Consider the following 25386-nt stretch of genomic DNA (forward strand, 5'->3'; position numbering starts at 1 on the left):
TTCAGGTTTTAACCTTTTTTTTGTAAAGCTGTACTGAGCAAGCTCAGTACAAAAAACGGATGTTAAAAAACACACAATAACGGATGATAACGGATGTTTTTTTTGAACATCCGTTTCCCATAGACTTCAATGTTAAAATGTAATGGCTGTTTTTTCACCATTATTTTTGCCGGACCAAAAATTAGTGCATGCACCATTTTTTGTGCTGGCAAAAATAACGGACATTAGTAAAAACAGACATACCTGATGCAAAAGGATGGTCAAAAAATCCGATTGATATGAATGGGATTTTTTGACGGCCGTTTTCGGGACATTTTGCCAAGAGTAATAACGGAGGTTTTTACAGGATGACACCTGTAGTATGAAAGGGGCCTTACAGGGAGCTGACACCTTAGGTTATTTTGTACTTTGATACAATATTTGACATATTTAATTTCCGATCTACTTGGTAAACAGTTGCCTATACAGAAGATAGCTAAAAAGGACAACTGCTTAAACCACATATAATGTTCTCACTGTCCTTTTAGTGCACGATGTGTAAATTGTATTCCAACCACAGCAGGCACTTTTAAAACATTGTCAACCCTCAGTTTTACCTGAAACTATTTTTAACAAAATGTGTTTAAATTCTTTTGAATACATTAAAAGGAATAAATAAACAAAATGTTGCTTCAATAGTCTACATTAATAAATAAAGTCATGTATTTTAAGTAAAAACACTACTACTTTTTAATGTTTTTTTTCATTGATCTATAACTCACAAGCTTTTGCCCGCGGCTTCGCTTGCATTAAATTTGGGGTAACATAGATCTACTTCTTACGATCCTATAGTAATGAGACCACTCTGGGCAAAGTCTACAGGTATCCAAACAAACCGAATTCTTTCAACTTTTATCGCCACGTCTAAAGCGTTAATGCCAAATATCTGCCGAAACGGCGATGTCCGGCATTAGCCACGGGTCCTGGCTGCTGATAGCAGCTGGGACCATGCAGGTATGATGCGAGTTCAGCTCCTGAGCTCGCTTCATAACCCTCCCGTGCCGCAGCGCCGGGTATACCCGGCGTTCTGCGGCAAGGGGTTAACTCGTACAAATTTTGAATCCCCGTTTCACCCCTTCAGGGGTGGAGTTTTAGAAAACGTTAAAACACTTGTTTCTTTATCTCTAATTGTTAGCTTAAAAACAAAGTTTCATGCTTCTAGCTTCAAAAATGACGAACTTCCATACAAACTTTCAACCCCTTTTTCACCCCCTTAAGGGTTGAATTTTGAAAAATCCTTTCTTATTCCTCGTCTACGTCTTAAAAACAACATCTGTGAAAAAATTCAGCTTTCTAGGTCCAAGGGTTTAGGCTGGGCATTGATGAGTCAGTGAGTCAGGTCTTCTCTTTTTATATATATATATATATATATATATATATATATATATATATATAAAATGTACAAACAAGAAAGTTGCAACAGCACTCTAGGTAAAAAAATGGAGGCTCTCAGCGCACTTTTCGATCAAAATGTGTCCCCCCATCCACCACGCGGAGGTGGCCTCATATCGGATGGGACCCTAACATGATAACTCACCTCTGCTGTGCATATAGCCTCTGACTGTGTGACATGTTGGATCAGCCATTGACTAAACCACCTCCAGTCTGAGAGGGGTGGGGTGCATGGCTAAAGAGGGTGCCACACCCCCCAATTTACAAAGTAAAAACAAAAGGAAAAATAGCCAGCACAACAACCTAATACACAGGTGCCCGCTGCTGTGGCAAATACAAAATGTACAAACAAGAAAGTTGCAACAGCACTCTAGGTCAAAAAATGGAGGCTCTCAGCGCACTTTTCGATCAAAATGTGTCCCCCCATCCACCACGCGGAGGTGGCCTCATATCGGATGGGACCCTAACATGATAACTCACCTCTGCTGTGCATATAGCCTCTGACTGTGTGACATGTTGGATCAGCCATTGACTAAACCACCTCCAGTCTGAGAGGGGTGGGGTGCACGGCTAAAGAGGGTGCCACACCCCCCAATTTACAAAGTAAAAACAAAAGGAAAAATAGCCAGCACAACAACCTAATACACAGGTGCCCGCTGCTGTGGTAAATACAAAATGTACAAACAAGAAAGTTGCAACAGCACTCTAGGTCAAAAAATGGAGGCTCTCAGCGCACTTTTCGATCAAAATGTGTCCCCCCATCCACCACGCGGAGGTGGCCTCATATCGGATGGGACCCTAACATGATAACTCACCTCTGCTGTGCATATAGCCTCTGACTGTGTGACATGTTGGATCAGCCATTGACTAAACCACCTCCAGTCTGAGAGGGGTGGGGTGCACGGCTAAAGAGGGTGCCACACCCCCCAATTTACAAAGTAAAAACAAAAGGAAAAATAGCCAGCACAACAACCTAATACACAGGTGCCCGCTGCTGTGGCAAATACAAAATGTACAAACAAGAAAGTTGCAACAGCACTCTAGGTCAAAAAATGGAGGCTCTCAGCGCACTTTTCGATCAAAATGTGTCCCCCCATCCACCACGCGGAGGTGGCCTCATATCGGATGGGACCCTAACATGATAACTCACCTCTGCTGTGCATATAGCCTCTGACTGTGTGACATGTTGGATCAGCCATTGACTAAACCACCTCCAGTCTGAGAGGGGTGAGTTATCATGTTAGGGTCCCATCCGATGTGAGGCCACCTCCGCGTGGTGGATGGGGGGACACATTTTGATCGAAAAGTGCGCTGAGAGCCTCCATTTTTTGACCTAGAGTGCTGTTGCAACTTTCTTGTTTGTACATTTTGTATTTGCCACAGCAGCGGGCACCTGTGTATTAGGTTGTTGTGCTGGCTATTTTTCCTTTTGTTTTTACTTTGTAAATTGGGGGGTGTGGCACCCTCTTTAGCCGTGCACCCCACCCCTCTCAGACTGGAGGTGGTTTAGTCAATGGCTGATCCAACATGTCACACAGTCAGAGGCTATATGCACAGCAGAGGTGAGTTATCATGTTAGGGTCCCATCCGATATGAGGCCACCTCCGCGTGGTGGATGGGGGGACACATTTTGATCGAAAAGTGCGCTGAGAGCCTCCATTTTTTGACCTAGAGTGCTGTTGCAACTTTCTTGTTTGTACATTTTGTATTTGCCACAGCAGCGGGCACCTGTGTATTAGGTTGTTGTGCTGGCTATTTTTCCTTTTGTTTTTACTTTGTAAATTGGGGGGTGTGGCACCCTCTTTAGCCGTGCACCCCACCCCTCTCAGACTGGAGGTGGTTTAGTCAATGGCTGATCCAACATGTCACACAGTCAGAGGCTATATGCACAGCAGAGGTGAGTTATCATGTTAGGGTCCCATCCGATATGAGGCCACCTCCGCGTGGTGGATGGGGGGACACATTTTGATCGAAAAGTGCGCTGAGAGCCTCCATTTTTTGACCTAGAGTGCTGTTGCAACTTTCTTGTTTGTACATTTTGTATTTGCCACAGCAGCGGGCACCTGTGTATTAGGTTGTTGTGCTGGCTATTTTTCCTTTTGTTTTTACTATATATATATATATAGATTTTATTATAACGTGGTTCTGTCATCAGACTATTCTACCCTTTTTTAAAACCTGGTTCTTATGAGAAAAATGCAGTACCTCTGTGTCATATATATGTCAACAAATATTGCAGCAAGCCCTTTCATAATAATGGACTAAACATAGTCTAGACTAGGTCTGTTTCCACATATATACCAGTTGATAAGTACAAATTTGTTTAACTTTCTGGCACCAGTTGATTTCAAATTTTTTTTTTCCCCCGGAGTACCCCTTTAAAGGGAATCTGTCGCATTGAAAATAAAGTCTTATCTGCAGGCATCATGTTATAGATCAGGAAGAGATGAGCAGATAAATATATAGTTATTTATATAACTTGTCATTTATTCATTTAAATCTCTGCTCATTCTGGCCTTAATAGTAATATTGGCGGTCCTAATCAGTGACTGAAAGTTATCTATACGTAAGTATGCATAAAAGGAGAGCTGTCTGTCAATGATTAAGACCGCCCACTTGACTACCCAGCCCAAACAAGCAGAGATTTATGAATGTATGACAAGTTAACCTGTATTTTTCCCACCAAACTATATATCAACCTGCTAACCTACTTCTAATTTACAACATGATGTCTGATGAATAAACTGTATTTTTAATGTGACAGATTCCCTTTTATAAAGACAAGTGTCCAGCTTTTATAGCCTAGTTTGGATTGGTCCATACCAGCTTAACATATGTAGGCATTGAATTTTCATGTATTTGATTTTAACTGTAAGGTTACTCCATTTTGTCTATACAGCCTGTATAGAAGGGTATCAACCTATACATTATACACTGCTATAGCTTACAAAACATACCTATCTTAAGTGGCAGCACAACTTTTCAATATTGTAAAAAACAAAACAAAACAAAAAAAACAGAGGAATGAATGTGACACTTTCTGACCCAAAACTGCACATAGAGCCTCTGATTACTGTACAAGACACTTTATTAATTATTAGAAGTATAGCCATCTGTATGACAGACATTGTTGTGAACCATACAACACTTAGTTATAAGCCAGGAAACTGCATGGTATCTGTCATGACCGACTGCGGGGACAGGGAGGGTGAGCCCTAAACTGACCCTAAAAACACTCTCCTTGCCTACTGACCAGTGGGCACACTCCTGTGAACAGGATGCTGACCCAGTAGGAAACTAAAATATAATACATGAAACTTCATAAAACGGATACATGAAAACCAAACTCGTAGAGGAACTCTGGTCAGGATCCTAGACAGGATATTTCTCAAGATTCAAAACAGGATTTATTTCAAGATACAAGACAGGATAAATTCAAAACCAAACTCCACTTAGAGGTGGAACGCAGGACAGGATTCTCAGTGTGAACACAGACCAAACAAATCAGAAAGGACATGCATCCTAAAAACTGACTAAATGAAACAGACTAAAATCTATAGTAAACAAGACTAATTAACCATGGCTAAAAACTCAGATAAAATATCACAAGATAATTACAAGGTAAATGCACAAGCAGACAAAGTGTATTGCCCTGAATAACCAGCAACTATAATGCAGACTGAGCTGGAGTTATATAGACACACCCGCCTTACACGTGGATGAAAGAAAGGCTTAAAGGGGTACTCCTGTGGAAAACTTTTTTTTTCAAATCAACTGGTGCCAGAAAGTTAAACAGATTTGTAAATCACTTCTATAAAAAAATCTTAATCCTTCCAGTACTTTTTAGGGGCTATATACTAAAGAGAAATCCAAAAAAGAAATGCATTTCCTCTGATGTCATGACCACAGTGCTCTCTGCTGACCTCTGCTGTTCATTTTGGGAACTGTCCAGAGCAGCATGTTTGCTATGGGGATTTTCTGCTGCTCTGGAAAGTTCCTAAAATGGACAGCAGAGGTCAGCAGAGAGCACTGTGGTCATGACATCAGAGGAAATGCATTTCTTTTTTGGATTTCTCTTTAGTATATAGCCCCTAAAAAGTACTGGAAGGATTAAGATTTTTTAATAGAAGTGATTTACAAATCTGTTTAACTTTCTGGCACCAGTTGATTAAAAAAAAAAAAAAAAAAGTTTTCCACGGGAGTACCCCTTTAACTCTTCCACACCTGGAAAGAGCACAGAAAACAGAATGCATAACAACAAGGTCTGAACAGGGCCTAAAACGGAAAAATGCTAAAACAAATAAATGGACATTACAGTATCGTGCTTAAAGGGAACCTCTTATCAAGGGAAATCTATCCCTATGTCCTTCAGGAACTTAGACCGACTTTAGAGGAGCTTGGTATTTCTACTCCAGAAGAGCTCGGCTTGGATAAAGCATGAAAAGGTTATCCACCCAAATGTTTTATCCATTCTACTTGATTGTACACAGCCATCCAGAAATACAAAGAGGTGGCGACACATAATAGATGGATGTCTGCTGGAACATCTATAAATAAATCAGTCATGGATAGGCCTGATTAGAACCTAAAGAGGTGTGATTATAGCCTGGAGTGCTGTGACCACTTCAGCAAGCCGCCTGCTTGGTGACTACTTGAGCATGCCTGGTGACAACTTGAGCCTCATTTACATACTGCATGTGACATTTATAATATTTCTTTTCTCCACATTCTCCACAGGCATGCTAGCAGACATCCAGACATGGTAGGACACACGATATTTACCTCAATTACTTGTGGCCACTCGTTAGATATAGGTTACAACGTAGTAACAGGTTTCCTGCTTTGTGGCCACTCGTTATATATAGGTTAAAACGTAGTAACAGGTGTCACTGTAAGCAAAAGCAGAAGGTTGGCCCATGGCAATCCCCTGATCACCAGTTTGTGCTGATGTTTATAAGGGCTTCACGAGACAGACTATGGTGGCACTATCTACAAAAAGATTCACAAGAGGATGTCTGGCAGCCATCATGTGCTTCTGTAGTAACAAAGGAAAGAAAAGACACTGACACTGATAATATAAGACGCATACACTAGATGGCAGTATCTTACTATCAGCACGCTAACACCCATTAAGGTTCTCTTACAAGTTAAGTCTCATGTAATGTAGAAAACATACAGCAGGACATGCCAGTATTTTGGCAGTGTGCTACAATTAAATGGATGGGCAGGAATGTTCAGATGGGCAGAACAGAACCAGTGATGTACACGTTTCATGCTTTCATTTCCCTATGATACACAAATGAATTTTTGAAGTATAAACAACAATATGACGACTCATTTGTATGTTTTCTATTCACAATATATAACAATATTTATCACCATAAAATAAACTTAGATAACTAAGCTCAGCACGGGCAATATAGGACCAGTGCAAGCATGCCGACTTGTATAGTAAACAGAGAATCATTTCTCAGCCATTGGAAACAACCCAGAGGAAAACCTCCTTTACCGAGCAGAGTAAGACGCAGGGTGGGTGCAATAAAAATGTCGCGCCAATGTACAGACACATTCTATTTTACAACCTAAAACAATATTCCCATTCATTTTTTAATATTTTCCTCCTAAAACACTGAAGAATGTATATTCATTGATGACATAGCCTTAAAAGATCACTACAGCAGTTCTCTACACTGCTTACACTGTATAAAATATAAATCTTCTATAGCGTCATAATATTCTGCAGCACTGTACAGATCACACACATCAGTATTTATTCCCAATGGGCCTTAAAAGTAGTAAAACTGGAGTACTCAGAGGAAACCCAGACAATAATGGTGGGAACATACAAACTCCATACACATTGGTTACCCTTGGTGCGATTTGATCCTCAAACCCTGACACTGCAAGGTAACAATGTTATTAACATCTGTGCTTTTACAGAAAAAAAACAATTGGGGAGATTTACTAAAAGATGTGCGGAGGAAAAGTTGACTAGTTGCTCACAGAAACCAATCAAATTGCTCCATTAATTTTTTTAGAAAGGACTAAAAAATATAAGAAGCAATCTAATTGGTTAGTATGAGCAACTAGTTAACTTTTTCTCTGCACAGGTTTTGCTCTGTTTGGCTTATTTTTGGCCTAAAAGAAAAATAGCTAAAATAAACTGCCTTTTCATTTTTCTCCTCTATGATAGTTTTTATGGTGTTTTTTCTTCTAAAAAAATGGTGTGGCCATCAATGGATCGTGTTCCTGTTCTGGGCCTTCTAAGTCGTGGACTCCCGTTTATTTGTTCTGCTGGGTGCTTATTCTCCATAATATGTTCTTTATAGGGGTGGTGGGAGGCTCTTGTTACTTAGTGGGGGGTTTGGGGGTGGCAGTGGGAGGGTGTTGTGGGGGTTCTTGTTTTGTCTAGTCCTTGCCCTGTAGTCGGCTGACATTGCTCCTATACTGGGTTGGCGGAAGTTGGGTTTACCGCTTTCGTTCGAGGTCTGTGGCCTGGGATTGTTGGCCTTACTGTAATAGGTATGTGTTTGTTTTCTTTTGTTGTCTTGTCTCAATGCTCTCTTCTCTTTTTTGTTTCTTCTTCTTTGACTGTAGGTCTTTCTCTTTCTTACCCTTCCATTCTTGTTCTGAGGTGGGTCGTACTATCTCAGAATTTTTGGAGATCCATCGATCTGACCCCACTGGACCACCTCTTCAATGGGAGGCCTTAAAATGTACAATCCGTGGTATTTTTATAGCTCATGGGACTCGCCTGAAATGGGCTAATGGTCAGAAGTTGCGTTCCCTGTTTGAAACCTTGGCCTCTTTGGAGTCCTCCAATAAGCGTACTTATTCGGATGTGACGTGGGCTCAGATTTCAACAGTATGGCCTCAACTGCTCAATTGTCTCGATCAACGGTCGCTGTGTCTCCGGGAGAGGGAACTTCGTGGCTACTATGAGTACACCGATAAGTGTGGCTCCAGGTTGTCCTGGACCATGCATCCCAGGACTTCCTCCTCCTATGTTCTCTCACTCAATTCTCTCACCCTGGGTAAAGTTCATGCCACGCAACAAATTGTAGCAGAGTTTCATTCCTCTTACCAGTCATTGTATAATATAAGTGGTAAATTTGCTGATCTCCCCTCTGCTGCCCTTCGCTGTAAAATTGAGCAATATCTTACTAAACCTCGTCTCCCTTCTCTACCCCCTGACAAATGGGATCACCTTGAACATCCGTTGGAGTCTGGGGAGTTGTTGGAAGTCATCAAGGGTCTTAAAAATGGGAAGAGCCCTGGACCTGATGGCTTCATAGCCCGTTTCTATAAGATGTTCTCGGAATTGGTATCTCCGCATTTATTGCAGTTGTGGACGGTGCTTCTTTTCCTCCTCTGGCTCTCTCGGCCCATATCCCTGTAATCCCTAAACCTGGCAGGGACCCAGCTTGTTGTAGCAATTATAGACCCATATCTCTGTTAAATCTTGACATCAAGATTTATTCAAAGACTTTGGCTCTTCGTCTTGGTCCCTTGCTTCCATATTTTATTCATACCGATCAAGTGGGCTTTGTCTTGGGGTGGGAGGCTAGGGACAACACCCTGAAAACGTTTTCCGTCATTGCCACCACCAGATTCTGTGGTCTTCCCCTCAGCTTGGGATTTTCTAAATTTGTCCTTAGCTCATTTATGTATGGGTCCCCGTTTTCATGGGCACATTATGGCTCTGTATCGTGGAGCCACAGCTCAGGTTAAAGTGAATGGTGTCTTATCTGCGCCCTTTTCCATTCATAATGAGACGAGACAGAGGTGTCCCCTTTCCCCCCTTCTTTATGTTATAGTCATGGAGTATCTGTCGACGGCACTGCGGCATAACGTGTCCATTTCTGGCCTTTCGTTACATTCCTGCTCCTATAAGCTTTCCTTGTACGCGGAGGACCTGTTGTTGTAAGTTACTTCCCCCCCCCCATGTTTCTATTCTCGCGTTCCTGGTGGAGTTCGGGGAGTATGGGGACCTTCAAAGTTAATACTCATAAATCTTCAAAGTTAATACTCATAAATCTGAGCTTCTTAATGTCTCCATGCTCCCTGATCTCTTTGCTTAGATTTCTTCTCTATTTATTTCCGCTCTCAGACTCGTTCTCTCCGATATTTGGGGATACACCTGGTGGCTGACCTTAACAGCATGTTTGAGGTCAATTACTTACCCTTATTGCAGGTCCTAGAGAGGGATCTATCCTCCTGGGGTGCGCTCAGGATGGCTATGGTTAAAATGGATGTCCTCCCGAGGCTCCTTTATCTGATGCAGACTCTCCCAGCCCGTATACCTGCCTCCTTCTTTGCCAGACTCTGTTCCTTAGTGACACACTTTATTTGGTCTCCGGGGGGTCCCTGCTTACGTCAACGACTGGGTTGCTGGACTTTCGCATGTACTACAGGGCAGTGATATGCTTCTGTGTTCTAGACTTTTGCCATCATGCCGCTACCAAGCAATGGGTAAGTCTCGAGATAGGTTTATCCCCTTTACACCCTGCCTCCCTTCCATGGCTTCTCCCTTCCCTCAGGTTGTGTTCTCCCCTATCTTTCCAGGGTGGTTATCTATTTGGGATTCATTATTGGCCTCCCCTGTTATTTCTACTCGCCCTGGGCCCTAACACCCCTGTTTAGTAATCCGGCATTTTCAGCTGGCGCTGATGTGTTGGCTTTGACTGGCCATGAGCCGACTGCACTTCTTCTGCTTCGGGATGTCCCTTCAGGCATGTCACTGTTGCCCTTGTCCTCCTTCTCCTCAGCGCCCTGAATGAGTCCGAGTGGTTTGACCCCCTGCAATCGGACACTAAGGCTAGGTTCACACTGCGGAATCTCCAGGCAGAAAATTTCCACCCGGAGATTCCGAGTGTGGCCAGCACATAGACTGCAATGTGTTCCGCGAGTATTTCCACCTGAAGAATGAGCAACACCATTCTTCAGGTGAAAATTTTCAAGCGGACTTTCCGTTCACAAATTCCAAAGTGTGAATTTGTGAACGGAAACCTATTCCCTACACTATACATTTTAGCAAGTGGAATTTATGTCTGTAATTTCAAAGCGGAGTTGCAGGCGGAAATTCCGTAGTGTGAACCTAGCCTAAAGGATAGGGGATACATTTTAGTAAACTGAAGTACTTCTTTAAATACAATAAATACTTGAATACCTCAGATTTTCATGTTATGTTGCATTTTTATTTATTTGTTTTAAGAGAAATGCATTTCGGTGACAAGTGTAAGGGGTTAGTGTATCTCTTAATGATATATGGGATAGAGCTCTATTGCCAGTTATGTTCTCTGTTGCTCAGAAGTGAATATAAGGTCACTCTGACATCTCAGCTAAGTGTAAGCATGTAGACGTTTGCCTGTAAATGATGTGGTCAGAGTCGGGTGAACAGGACGTACTATATAAGAGAATTTCTCTTGCAGACATTCATTAAGATAATAGTATTAACCTAATTGCTTCCATTGCTGCTCTACAGATGCATTGCTCCCACAGCTTAATAGAGCTTATAGCATTGGAGAGCTGAGGCCTAGTATGGAACAAATGTATGGAGACAGATGGATGAGTATGCCTATATGAAGAAGGATATGTGTGGTACTGTAAAGAAAAGAAAAAAACAATAGTTTCTTATCTAGATGCCCATGTTCCAGCTCTATGGCTGGGCATGTGTCTTCCTCATTGAGACTCTAGAAGCTGGAAGTGCTAGTTGTGTGTACTACAACCGTAAGGCCAGGTTCACACTATGGAATTTACGAGTGGAACTCCATATTGAAATTCCACTGAGAAATTCTGGTGCAGCAGAGTCTCATTGCTGGCAATGGGATTCCACTGCACAGTGCACACTACGGAATTTTAGTGGTGGATATTTTGCCGCTGAAATCCTGCCACCAAAAGATGGACTTGCCCATTCTTATGACGAAATCTGCTCTGCAGACACTGCTGTCTATGGGGACAGCAATGTTCACGCGGTCCTAGCATTGACTGAGTCAGACGGCGCTGGCCGCACTCGTAAGTTTTCCGTCTGGAGCTTTCTAAGTGTAAATCCGGCCTAAATGTCACATGCAGATCTGCACAGAAGTATGGAGATTCTGATTTGTCACCCACAAACTGTATGTGTAATGTCCTGTTAGCTTCACTACAAAAATTGAGAAGTGAAAGTAATGCAAGAGCAGCCCCCTTTATTTTTTTTTTCTTTATTTTCCAAAAAACACAACCATGTGTAGAATGTATATATTGTATACAGGTAAATAATGACATTAGAACTGGATGAAGTGACTCGAGAAAGTGTCCATTTATGCTATACACCAGCTGCACCATGTGTTTTCCGCCATGGGGATCGTGTTTGTCAGTCTTGTTATGCATTCCATACATTCTCAATTGTGAGAAGAATGCATAGAAACGACACAACAGAGCATACATACTGCACTACCGCCAAAGTCTCTGGTGTGACATCTAAAATTACATCAATTTATTTCCCAATGGGATGCAAAAAAGTTGTCCCATATGTTTGAATTATGAAATTTATCGTGCAGCAACCAACATTCTTCTTTAATATTTTTTACAGTATTGCTTTGGTAGTTGAAGCTTTCTTGATACTTGAGTGAATTTTTTTTGTTACAATGAGAAACAATGCAGATGCATAACAAGCTAGACCTGTTGTAAGTCATTTCACACATGCAATGACGGTTTCACTGTGTTTGCTGCACTTTTTACATAGCAATTTTTTACTAAATCTAGTTGTGTAAGTGAAACAAGTGTGATAAGCTCAACCCCTATGTCAGTATTTCCCAACCAGGGTGCCTCCAGCTGTTGCAAAACCACAACTCCCAGCATGCCCGGACAGTCTTTGGCTGTCTGCACATGCTGAGTGTTGGGGTTTTGCAACAGCTGGAGTCACCCTGGTTGGGAAACACTGCTCTATGTGCACATCTCAACCTTCGTGTTATGTTTCCGTGCATTTCATGTTAATCATTGGAGTAACATGAAACTTAATAAAATGTAACCATAAGCCTATAAAAACTCACTGAAACTGCGATCAGCACTTACGAGCTATTAAGTATCTGGAACTTCTCTCCTTTCTGAAAACTTAAGTCATCTTCCGTCCTTGCTTCATAGTCATAAAGGGCCACAAAAAGTGTAACTCCTGGGGAATGAGAGCAGATCACATATTAAGCGGTATTACATTAGCTCATACATTAAACAGTTCTTGCATGAATCAGCCGGCGCGGTTACAATATAACTCAATCTGATTCAATCCATATGGTTCGGGTTAGAAGAGCTTCTACCATTTCTGACAGGCTCGTACTAGACATAATTTCCCCTTTAATCAATGGAGAGTGTGGAATGTGTAACCATTCTGCTTAACAAAGCCGGAATTTAGCATCTAGAATTTTAATTCACTTAATGTTCTGCACAGAAACGCTCCGTATATTGGAACAGTTTCATTATTTCTGGGCTTGGTTGTCCTGGATAATGTCAACTGTTGGCAGCAAAAATTTTTTGCAAGTACAGATCCGGTTCCCCTCCTATTCTATTTAACTTGGAACCATATTTGTCATAAGAATAAAAAAGTTTAAATTCTATTTATTTATACCCCGAACAAGAAAATGGTTATCTATTGCAGTTGCCATTGTGAACAATGTTTCAGAGATACAGAATGGACAATAAATTGTTTCGGAAAGGTAAAAACACTCTGTAAATAACTGTTTGTGTTACAGATATAAAACCAGAGTCGATTTTTTATATTGGGTACTTTGTTGTTGCTTTTCGTGAAAAAATAAATAAATGAATAATAAAAAAATAATATATATGATATATACACATATATATACACTGTATACAAAAACAGTAAAAAACAGTAATATCTTGCTATTTTTATACTGTATGTTACCAAGCTTATACTACGCGAGGTTTCATGTTTACTGAATTGTCTAGCATTAGAAAAATGTAGTGTCTGTTCCAATAGATACTTTAAAACATCTGTGCACATGTGGACATTGACTGTCTACAGACATATGTGTTACAGAATGATGGACTGGATATCACTGATATTGGATGGAAAGCGCACTGTATGCAGCCATATTCAATTATGAAGCACAGCTTGATGTTCTTTAAAGAGGGAGATAAAATGTAATATTCCATCTCCACTTATCCTGTACATATAATATCTGGCCACTTCATTCATTTATTCTCTGTGTAAGTTGTAACCTATGTGCAACCTGCAGTAAAGCAAACCTTTGTGAAGTTGAAAGGAGCAATGGGTTTTCAGCAGCGGTTATATCAGCTTCACTGCTTGACTCATATACTTAAGACACATTTGTAAGTGATCTTCCGATTTCCCATAAAGGGGTACTCCAGTGGAAAATATATATATTTTTTAAATCAATTGGTACCAGAAAGTTAAACAGATTTGTAAATTACTTCTATTTAAAGATCTTAACCCTTCCTGTACTAATCAGCTGCTGTATACTCCACAGGAAGTTGTATTTCTTTCTGGAGTTCTTTACTCTCTGACCACAGTGCTCTCTGCTGACACATGTGTCCATGTCAGGAACTGTCCAGAGCAGGAGAGATTTACTATGGGGATTTACTTGTACTCTGGACAGTTCCTGACATGGACAAAGGTGTCAGCAGAGAGCACTGTGGTCAGACAGAAAATAATTCCAGAAAGAAGAAAGAAATACAACTTCCTGTGGCGCATACAGCAGCTGATAAGTATTGAAAGGATTAAGATTTTTAAATAGAAGGCTACTTTCACACTACTGTTGTGAGTTTAGCGGCCGTTCTTGACGGGGCTCAACGGCAGTGTGAAAGTAGCCTAATTTATAAATCTGTTTAACTTTCTGGCATCAGTTGATTAAAAAAAAAAATGTTTCCCACCGGAGTACTCCTTTAATTCTGATAATATTTTCCTGTCCCACAGGTTGAAACTCCCCCCCTCCATGCTTCACTGTAAGGATGGTATTGGGCAGGTGATGAGCAGTGCCTGGTTGGGCACTGACCATTAGAACTAAGGCCAAAAATTGTAATCTTGGTTTAATGAGACCAGAGAATCTTGTTTCTTACAGAGCACTCAGAACCATATTTGACCTAAGAATAATTGTCAGTTGATGTAAAGGTTGTCAAGTGTCACAGACTTTCCCCTATTTAATTAAAGGAGTACTCTGGTGCAGAGTATTCCTGCTCCGTCCTGCCCGGGCTGCAAAAAAATGAAAATAAACAATCTCTCACCTTACTGGGTTCCCGCGGAGCGCCACTACAGCTGATCGGTCCTCCGGTTCATCCTCTTCATACTTCCGGGTGTAACGAAGCGTCACATGGCGCTCAGCCTATCGCCGGCCGCCGCGATCTTCTGCCTCTGCCGGCGATAGGCTGAGCACTATGTGATGCTTCGTTACACACGGAAGTATGAAGAGGATGAACCGGAGGACCGATCAGCTGTAGTGACGCTCCGCGGGAACCCAGGAAGGTGAGAGATGGTTTATTTTCATTTTTTTTGCAGCCTGGGCAGGACGGAGCAGGAATACTCTGCACTAGAGTACTCCTTTAAGTATATTTGACCTTTTACCACTTATTATTTCTGTAATTGGAAGACATGAGTACAAAGGTTTGTAGGTTGCTTTGAAATGAATAAATGATTTTTATAATCATACAAGCATATATTTGCCATAGAATAAAAGAAGAGTATTGATCTTACCTGTTCCCCCTCTTGTACGTAATGTTCCTGTGTGTGACGAGGAATTTACACCCCCAAAGACTGTAAGTCCCTGCCCTGCAGTCCCATGGAAGTTGTTGTAGTTTGGAATGGTGGTCACAGTGAAGCTTGGATAATGCTGTGGAGTGGGATCTGTCCCATAGCGATATCCTAAGCTCTGAGTTAAACTATTATCCCTCTCATCTGTCAGTTTGGTTGCTTCTTTATCCTTGCATTGCACACAGCCCATTATCTATGTCCCTGAAAAAATTAGAAAAAACATAAAGATAAAACATACTGTTAAGCAATTACGTGTGACAGTGAAACAATGGTCTTCAGCACTACAGTGGTGATGGTAATTACATTCTTCTAAGTCATCTACCACGGCTTCTGTTTACACAGCACACTTTACCCAACCATTACTTTTTTTTAACAGCGGAACTCTACACACATACTGCTGAAACCATTGTTTTCTGTATATGCTATAATTCTGTTCATGCTGTGAAAAATGACTAAAAATGCAGGTATTTTATGGTCAATAGACATAGAGATCAAGAGAACATAGCTATTTTCTCTAAACATCAAACCACCTTCCAATGCCATTCTGTGTAATACTAGGAACTTCAAAATATGAATATAAACCTCTTTAGATTTCTACTGGTACTAAACTAAAGAAGGGCATAAGGTCAATAATGGATTGAAGGGGATGTCCGCATGTAAATATCTCATGGTACTGTATGTATCCATACCACACCTCATGTACAAATGGCCTAGTCCTAGGTAACAGAGGCTATGGATGATGCTTACTTGGCCCTGTACAGCTGTACACTGTGATAATTCAAGCAAAGTAATGATAAAACAAGCCTTCACCATGCCATTTACCTGTCTTCACATAAGGCTACAAACCTGTTTATACTTGTGGGTAACAAATGATAATGGGTTCTTTTGGGGATCATGAAGAAGGGCATCCTGCTTAAGTCAATGTGCCTTTCTCTAGAACTAAACTGTTGCTTATGTTACAAAAATATGGCAAACATTACAGGAAACAATGCCCCCTCCATCTGAAGACCCCATTAATATGTGTGAAATACCTTTTCACACAACATAAAGAAAAGTATTCTTAATGTGTAAGCTGTTGGGTTGTTACTTGCATCCACCCACTGCTTAAGGCCGAAAATTTCACAGTGTGCCAACTGAAAGGCAGCCAAAGGAGTGAAATGTGTCTGCAGGAGGCACTTTGCCACGCTATACACTAATGAACGTGGGATGAGGCAAGGGAATGTTCTGTACAAATCGTCACTCCGAAATCATGTTATTCTCTAGCAGGATGCCATCATTTACTGCCTTGAATATAGGAAATGGAAAGACTAAGAACACTGACAATCATGAATAGAGGAAAATGACAGCCCAATGCTACAGCACCTGCAGGGTTTACACGGCTGCAGTATGTAGAAATGTCACGTACAAATTCTGTTTGTATAAAGACAGTCATTTACTTTATCTGACAAGCAAAATAGATGCTCTGTAGATGACTGTCAGACTTATATGCTACCCTATCTAAAGGCACAGATAAAGCAGATTGTTCTGCATTTTATTTCCTTATTTCTGCATCCTAGACAACCCCTTTAACTGCATAAAGGATACAATTTTGATATGTCTGGATGTAAATACAGTTGATAAAATATTACAGTAACAGCTTTTTTTTGTTATATATCCATGAAATAAATCAGTAATGTAAATGGACCACTCATTTCTACGCAAGAGACATTTTCATGGTGCATACATAGTAAGCCATTGTTTAGATGTACACAGCCATAGAAGAATTTACAAAATTAGCATAGAAATCCTCAGACACAGACATATCAGTGTTACTTGACTGACCCCATGACTGGGTCAGCACGACCACAACAGTAAATCTTAAGGAGGGCAACTCTGACTGTTCCTTGCTTGTCTGCTCATCCACAAAAATGAAACTTTATTGCAATGACTGCACAAGGAGGCTTATTTTATAGTTCAGTGAGGCCTGTCAAGTTATTCACATGGACTGATTTAGGGGGGGATGAGCTGCACCATGCTATTTCTGAATTAATGTGATTCTGAAAAAAAAATTACTTGGACAACTATCCATTTTAGGTCTTTCCACCACAGTTCTGCTACAAAAAAATAAAAAAAATAAAAAAATTCACCACTGAAAATAAAAAAAAATCAATAGATAAACTAAATACATAAATTAATAATAATTAAAGGGTACCTCTCATCAAATAAACTTTTGATATATTTTAGATTAATGAATGTTGAATAACTTTCCAATAGCATGTTAATGAAAAATATGCTTCTTTCTATTGTATTTTTCCCGATCAGTCCTGTCAGCAAGCATTTCTGACTCATGCTGGAGTCCTAAACACTCAGAGCTGCCAGCCTGCTTTGTTCACAGCCAAACAGGCTGTGAACAAAGCAGGCTGGCAGATCTGAGTGTTCTCCTTTGTGAACAAAGCAGACTGGCAGCTCGTAGTGTTTAGGACTCCAGCATGAGTCTGAAATGCTTGCTGCCAGGACTGGTAGGGAGACCCCTAGTGGTCATTTCTTCAAAGTGGAAAATTAAATAGAAAGAAGCATATTTTTTAATAACATGCAATTGTAAAGCTACTCTGCATACATTAATCTATAATATATCAAAAGTTTTTTTGATGAGAGGTACCCATTAAATAAATAACAGACATTACACATTGTCTCATATAAAATCTCTAAAATACGTCTTTCTGATCTACACAATTGTTTTTTTTAAAAGCCGATGAAAATGAAAGCTGGAATCTGATGGGTATGGGTAACTGCTCCACTGTTTCTTAAAACGAGGTTTCATAAATATTCTCGTTATGACTAATAGAAATGGTAACTGTCTCTAAGGACAATGTAGGACATAATTAGTGAAAATGTAAGATACACTGCTTAAAAAAATAAAGGGAACACTAAGATAACACATCCTAGATCTGAATGAATGAACTAATCGTATGAAATACTTTCGTCTTTACATAGTTGAATGTGCTGACAACAAATTCACACAAAAATTATCATGGACATAGGGATATAGAGTCACACTTAAAATCAAAGTGGAAATCCACACTACAGGCAGATCCAACTTTGATGTAATGTCCTTAAAACAAGTTAAAATGAGGCTCAGTAGTGTGTGTGGCCTCTACGTGCCCGTATGACCTCCCTACAATGCCTGGGCATGCTCCTGATGAGGTGGCGAATGGTCTCCTGAGGGATGTCCTCCCAGACCTGGATTAAAGCATCCACCAACTCCTGGACTGCCTGTGGTGCATGACGTTGGTGGATGGAGCGAGATATGATGTTCCAGATGTGCTCAATTGGATTCAGGTCTGGGGAACGGGCCAGTCCATAGCATCAATGCCTTCCTCTTGCAGGAACTGCTGACACACTCCAGCCACATGAGGTCTAGCAGTGTCTTGCATTAGTAGGAACTCAGGGCTAACCGCACCAGCATATGGTCTCACAAGGGGTCTGAGGATCTCATCTCGGTACCTAATGGCAGTCAGGCTACCTCTGGCAAGCACATGAAGGGCTGTGCGGCCCCCCAAAGAAATGCCATCCACACCATTACTGACCCACTGCCAAACTGGTCATGCTGGAGGATGATTCAGGCAGCAAAACGTTCTCCACGGCATCTCCAGACTCTGTCACATGTGCTCAGTGTGAACCTGCTTTCATCTGTGAAGAGCACAGGGCGCCAGTGGCGAATTTGCCAATCTTGGTGTTCGCTGGCAAATGCCAAACGTCCTGCATGGTGTTAGGCTGTAAGCACAATCCCCACCTGTGGATGTCGGGCCCTCTTACCACCCTCATGGAGTATGTTTCTGACCGTTTGAGTGGACACATGCACATTTGTGGCCTGCGGGAGGTCATTTTGCAGGGCTCTGGCAGTGCTCCTCCTTGCACAAAGGCAGAGGTAGCGGTCCTGCTGCTGGGTTGTTGCCCTCCTACGGCCTCCTCCATGTCTCCTGATGTACTGGCCTGTCTCCTGGTAGCACCTCCATGCTCTGGAGGCTACGCTGACAGACACAGCAAACCTTCTTGCCACAGCTTGTATTGATGTGCCATCCTGGATGAGCTGCACTACCTGAGCCACTTGTGTGGGTTGTAGTCTTCGTCAAATGCTACCACTAGCGTGAAAGCACCGCCAGCATTCAAAAGTGACCAAAACATCAGCCAGGAAGCATAGGAACTGAGAAGTGGTCTGTGGTCACCACCTGCAGAACCACTTCTTTATTGGGGGTGTCTTGCTAATTGCCTATAATTTCCACCTGTTGTCTGTTTCATTTGCACAACACCATGTGAAATTGATTGTCAATCAGTGTTGCTTTCTGAGTGGACAGTGTGATTTCACAGAAGTGTGATTGACTTGGAGTTACATTGTGTTGTTTAACCCCTTAACGATGCAGGACGTATATTTACGTCCTGCGCCGGCTCCCGCGATATGAAGGGGGATCGCGCCGCGATCCCGCATCATATCGCGTCGGTCCCGGCGCTAATCAACGGCTGGGACCCGCGGCTAATACCGCACATCGCCGATCGCGGCGATGTGCGGTATTAACCCTTTAGAAGCGGCGGTCAAAGCTGACCGCCGCTTCTAAAGCGAAAGTGACCCGGCTGCTCAGTCGGGCTGTTCGGGACCGCCGCGGTGAAATCGCGGCGTCCCGAACAGCTGACCGGACACCGGAAGGGGCCCTTACCTGCCTCCCCGGTGTCCGATCGGCGAATGACTGCTCCGTGCCTGAGATCCAGGCAGGAGCAGTCAAGCGCCGATAATGCTGATCACAGGCGTGTTAATACACGCCTGTGATCAGGATGAGAGATCAGTGTGTGCAGTGTTATAGGTCCCTATGGGACCTATAACACTGCAAAAAAAAAGTAAAAAGAAAGTGTTAATAAAGGTCATTTAACCCCTTCCCTAATAAAAGTTTGAATCACCCCCCTTTTCCCATAAATAAAATAAAACAGTGTAAAAAAAATAAAATAAACATATGTGGTATCGCCGCGTGCGTAAATGTCCGAACTATAAAAATATATAATTAATGAAGCCGTACGGTCAATGGCGTACGCGCTAAAAAATTCCAAAGTCCAAAAAAGCGTATTTTGGTCACTTTTTATAACATTAAAAAATGAATAAAAAGTGATCAAAAAGTCCGATCAAAACAAAAATCATACAGATAAAAACTTCAGATCACGATGCAAAAAATGAGTCCTCATACCGCCCCGTACGTGGAAAAATAAAAAAGTTATAGGGGTCAGAAGATGACATTTTTAAACGTATACATTTTCCTGCATGTAGTTATGATTTTTTCCATAAGTGCGACAAAATCAAACCTATATAAGTAGGGTATCATTTTAACCGTATGGACCTACAGAATAATGATATGGTGTAATTTTTACCGAAATATGCACTGCGTAGAAACAGAAGCCCCCAAAAGTTACAAAATGGCGTTTTTTTTTCGATTTTGTCGCACAATGATTTTTTTGCCGTGCATTTTTGGGTAAAATGACTAATGTCACTACAAAGTAGAATTGGCGACGCAAAAAATAAGCCATAATATGGATTTTTAGGTGGAAAATTGAAAGGGTTATGATTTTTTAAAGGTAAGGAGGAAAAAACGAAAGTGCAAAAACGGAAAAACCCTGAGTCCTTAAGGGGTTAAGTGTTTATTTTTTGAGCAGTGTATAAAGGAAACAGAATGGAAAAGAGACCCTTAGCAGTGTATACTGAGCTGTGATGTGGTCTCTTTTACCCAGGCATAAAAGCTACTCTGTTACCGTAACAATGAAAACTATTGCCTGTTGTAGATTTACCATCAGTGGGGTATATGACAGCTCTTGAATGAAATGAGAAGTACTGTACAGTTCATGGGCTGAAAATCAAGACATTCAGTTATTGGGTTTACTTAGATCTCACTTTAGAATTACTCTTTTCTGCTTGAAAGTAATATTCAGCCACCACAAATTTCAGTAAAATGGGAACTCAGCCCTCTGAGCAGATGCTTCTTATTAGTTACACACAGACAGTGACCTTCCCATGACTACAGCGTAAATAAGCTGGACAGGATAAACCCACAATGTGCACAGCGGCTGTGCTCACTTCATGTCGGCTGGAGTCATATCGTAGAGCTGGAAGTACATCTATAATTATTTAAATAAAGTTTAATCACAAATATTCCTAATATTCCCAAAAATAACAAAAAAACATTCTTTATCCTTGTCCAGTAGGATATGAAGTTACAGATGTGCGGCTATTGGGCAAAGCGCGCATCCATGGTTTCCCCCTCATGTAATGATGGAGATTTGGTACCCGTCCCCTGTTGTCTCTGGCCTGCTTCACATATGTCCGGAAGCATTTTCCACCAGCGCTGTAGAAAAAGCATCGGAGGGAAACTGATTGTAGAATTTATTTAAATGGGACAGTTCACATTCACCTGGTGTCTAAAGTTGCACGCCTGTTGGTGGGACACACCAAAGGAATACCCGACAGGGGAACGCATTGTGCCGCATTCCCCTATTTGGCATGCACAATAAAAAATGCCGGATCATAAACAACTGATGCCAACTGATGCTCTTTTGTCATCAGTTGTGGCGAGTTTAGGCTGAGATATGTGACCCCATATCTGCCCGTATGTGACTTCAGAAGATATACTTCCTAGATGAGTGCATGGTGAAAGTGGAGCCTCTGTGGTAAGGATTTTGCTATCTGCAGCATGCCAATTTATGTCATGGATTTATCGTGGATTTTCCCCATTAAAATAAATGGAAAAGCTAAAAGTTAGACCAAATCATCAGCAAATCTAAACCAAGATTTTCAACAACTTCCAACTTTGATACAATATTATATTGTTAAACGAAATGAAGTGCATATTCTAATATGTACTTTGTCTGCTTATGCCTAAGTAATGAGAAAAAAAATAGAGATTCAAGGGCTTTAGTGGTGAGAAAAGAGAATCTTGTGCCCATAAAGTGTGCACTTGTGAACATAGAAGCTCCTTTGTAATATGTATTTCTTAATGAATGGCTGTAAGGGGTGCCCCTCTTGCCCACTACTGGAACAGTGTGTACCTTCTAAAGTAGCACTCCATCTCAATAACAGCTTATGATGTACTGCACAGAACCTACTGAAAAAGCTGTATGGTTCAAATGATATCCACAGAGGAACATATAAAGCAGTGTTTTCTTGCTGCTGCTTATTTTCCTACCCACTAAAGTCAATGGTTAGCAAAATCAGCTGCAGAAAATATGCAACAAAATACAGCGTTACACGTTTGACCCTATCCTTATACTGTATAAAACCTATAGGACGTCTTAAAACATTTAGGTGCAAACACCTTACTAAATATGGTATAGGCAAGACCACAATCTATTGTTTCTCCAGCAGAGCAGATACTAGTCACATAGGTCAATGAGCAATAAATATACGAATGAGGATTAGCATAATTCATAGACATTTCAAAGCTAAAAGCCATCTTCTAAATTACAAATGGGTGGTGCTTGCCTTAGCTAGGGGGTGGTATCAAGTCAGCTGTTACATCACCTGCCGTATAGTGGTGCCCATCTTTGTTTACATTTCCCATCACAAAGCTACATCTGCTCTATTGTTTAAATGTGCATGGGGGGGGGGGGGGGGGGGGATGCAATATCCGCAATGCATATGGGAATTTAGGAGTCATTATTATCTGGCTTGCCATCAGCCTTAAGGGGATAATATTGCTCCAGGCTGTGTCACAGACTATTAATTTAACATCATGAAGATGTCCAAGTATCGACAGCAGAGAATGGTAGGGCCCTTCCATCCAGCACTAGCACGGTAGTACGGAATGTCAGCAGGAGATAATGCCGACACGGTGTGCAATAGACTCATATACTGTTTGTTCCTTGCTGGAGGTATTACGCTGTAATTGTGATTCAGGATGTACCCATTAGGTAGCAATGAGTGCATTTAAGGATTAAAGCTTGTCAAAGTCAACCTCAAAGACACTCACATTGAAAATGATTAAAACTGCAAAGAGTGAAAATTATTTAATTCGAATAAATAAATGACTCAAGGAAGAACAATTGTCACATCCGGTCCCTAAGAGGCTAAAATTGACTTCACTTGCTGAGATTATTTCAGGAACAGTTGTGGCAGAACTGGCCTATTGCCGAAAAGGTCAGGGGGTTGGCTGGCAAATCCGTGCGGAAACACATTAGCACAAAGCTGCTGTTTGAGCAGGAAGAATCAAGCCTCCCCCCCCCCCCCCCCCCCCACTTATTTAATGGAAGAAATGAAAGACGAGTAGATTTACCCTCCGGAGATACAACAAAGAGCCACTCTGCCGTCTTTTCTTTTTTCATTATTACTTTCAAGGAGTTCCCTTGTCAGTGGATTCTATGAATATTATGGCCTCATCTCTCCGAAGACAATGCAGGACTTCTCCTACTCTGTGGTATAGCTGCTGCTGTCCAGAAATCAGTTAGGCCCGAGCATAATGTTCGCCCATGTCTTCACAAATATGCGCACCATTAGCTATTCTGTCAAATACTGCTGGAGAATACACCTCCCTAATCCCAGCATGAGTCCTCCGAGATCACATGAGGGAAAATCTTCTGTCACAAAGATCAAACAAAAAAGTTTGGCAGTATACATGTCTTAAGTGGGTTAGACAGAGGTCAGGTCTTTATCCTTAACCCTTTAGTAAATGTATGCAATGTCAAATAAAACAGTATGTTAGTGAGGGGCTACATTACTGTGCAGAAGAGTCATTACCGCAATCATTTCTCCAGCCTTCTATAGGAAGATTCATTGCATCTCTGTACATTTACACCACCTTAAAACATTGCTGGGCGAACTGAGGACCCCTGGAACTGCTACTTGTGCAGCCCCTCCAGTTATGCCACTCTATTGACACACAAGAATGTACGAACCATCAGGTATATACCATCACCCTGGTATATACTAATAGACAATAGTTTATACAGCCAATAGTTATAATGCCACAGATATAATACAAATGCAATGTTGTAAAAAGCATCACTGAAGGGGAATGTAAAAAACTTAAAAAAAAAATTGTGTAGGTGGTTAACCTCACATGTATTGCTACAGCACAGGTAGCTTCGTCCTAAAGGTTAAATGTTATGGTTAGAAAAGCATGACTTCATACATCCCTGCAGAGCACAGTACAATGAGAAAGCATACCTTCAGCTAGGTTTTACAGAAACTTAACCCCTTAATCCCTTCATGACCCAGCCCATTTTCACCTTCATGACCTGGGCATTTTTTGAACATCTGACCAATGTTACTTTAAACATTAATAACTCTGGGATGCTTTTACTTATCATTCTGATTCCGAGATTGTTTTTTCGTGACATATTCTACTTTATGTTATCGGTAAAATTGCACTGATATTTGCATCCTTTCTTGGTAAAAAATCAAAAAATGTCATGAAAATTTTGAAAATGTTGCATTTTTCTAACTTTGAAACTCTCTGCTTGTAAGGAAAATGGATATTCCAAATAAATTACATATTGATTCACATATATAATATGTCTACTTTATGTTTGCATCAAAAAATTGACGTGTTTTTACTTTTGGAAGACATCAGAGGGCTTCAAAGTTCCGCAGCAATTTTCCAATTTTTCTCAAGATTTTCAAAATCGTACTTTTTCAGAGACCAGTTCAGGTTGGAAGTGGATTTTAAGGGCCTTCATATTAGAAATACCCCATAAATGACCCCATTATAAAAACTGCCCCCCCCCCAAGTATTCAAAATGACATTAAGTAAGTGTTTTAACCCTTTAGGTGTTTCACAGGAATAGCAGCAAAGTGAAGGAGAAAATTCAAAATTTTCATTTTTTACACTCGCATGTTCTTGTAGACCCAATTTTTTTATTTTTACAAGGGGTAAAAGGAGAGAAATCACCCTAAAATGTGTAACCCAATTTCTCTCAAGTAAGTCAACACCTCATATGTGTATGTAAAGTGTTCGTCGGGCGCAGTAGAGGGCTCAGAAGGGAAGGAGCGACAATGGGATTTTGGAGAGTGAGTTTTTCTGAAAGGGTTTTTGGGGGGCATGTCCCATTTAGGAAGCCCCTATGGTGCCAGAACAGTGGACCCCCCCACATGTGACCCCATTTTGGAAACCCTCATGGAATTTAATAAGGGGTGCAGTGAGCATTTACACCCCACTGGCGTTTGACAGATATTTGAAACGGTGGACTGT

At 41.2% G+C, this 25386-nt stretch overlaps 1 protein-coding gene across 2 annotated transcripts in view; it reads right to left on the reverse strand.

Moving 5' to 3' along the window:
• Positions 1 to 25386, reverse strand: part of FYN (FYN proto-oncogene, Src family tyrosine kinase) — a 186381-nt gene that overhangs the window by 35072 nt on the left and 125923 nt on the right. For both annotated transcript variants that reach the window (XM_056566341.1, XM_056566340.1), the window contains exons 4-5: positions 15134 to 15391; positions 12484 to 12580 (exon numbers count right to left, since the gene is read on the reverse strand). In XM_056566341.1, the coding sequence (XP_056422316.1) occupies positions 12484 to 12580; positions 15134 to 15380 (344 nt within the window). In that variant the 5' untranslated portion in view covers positions 15381 to 15391. The remainder of the gene's footprint in view (positions 1 to 12483; positions 12581 to 15133; positions 15392 to 25386) is intronic.

The sequence above is a fragment of the Hyla sarda genome, chromosome 3, assembly GCF_029499605.1.
Source record: "Hyla sarda isolate aHylSar1 chromosome 3, aHylSar1.hap1, whole genome shotgun sequence".
Lineage (NCBI taxonomy): Eukaryota > Metazoa > Chordata > Amphibia > Anura > Hylidae > Hyla > Hyla sarda.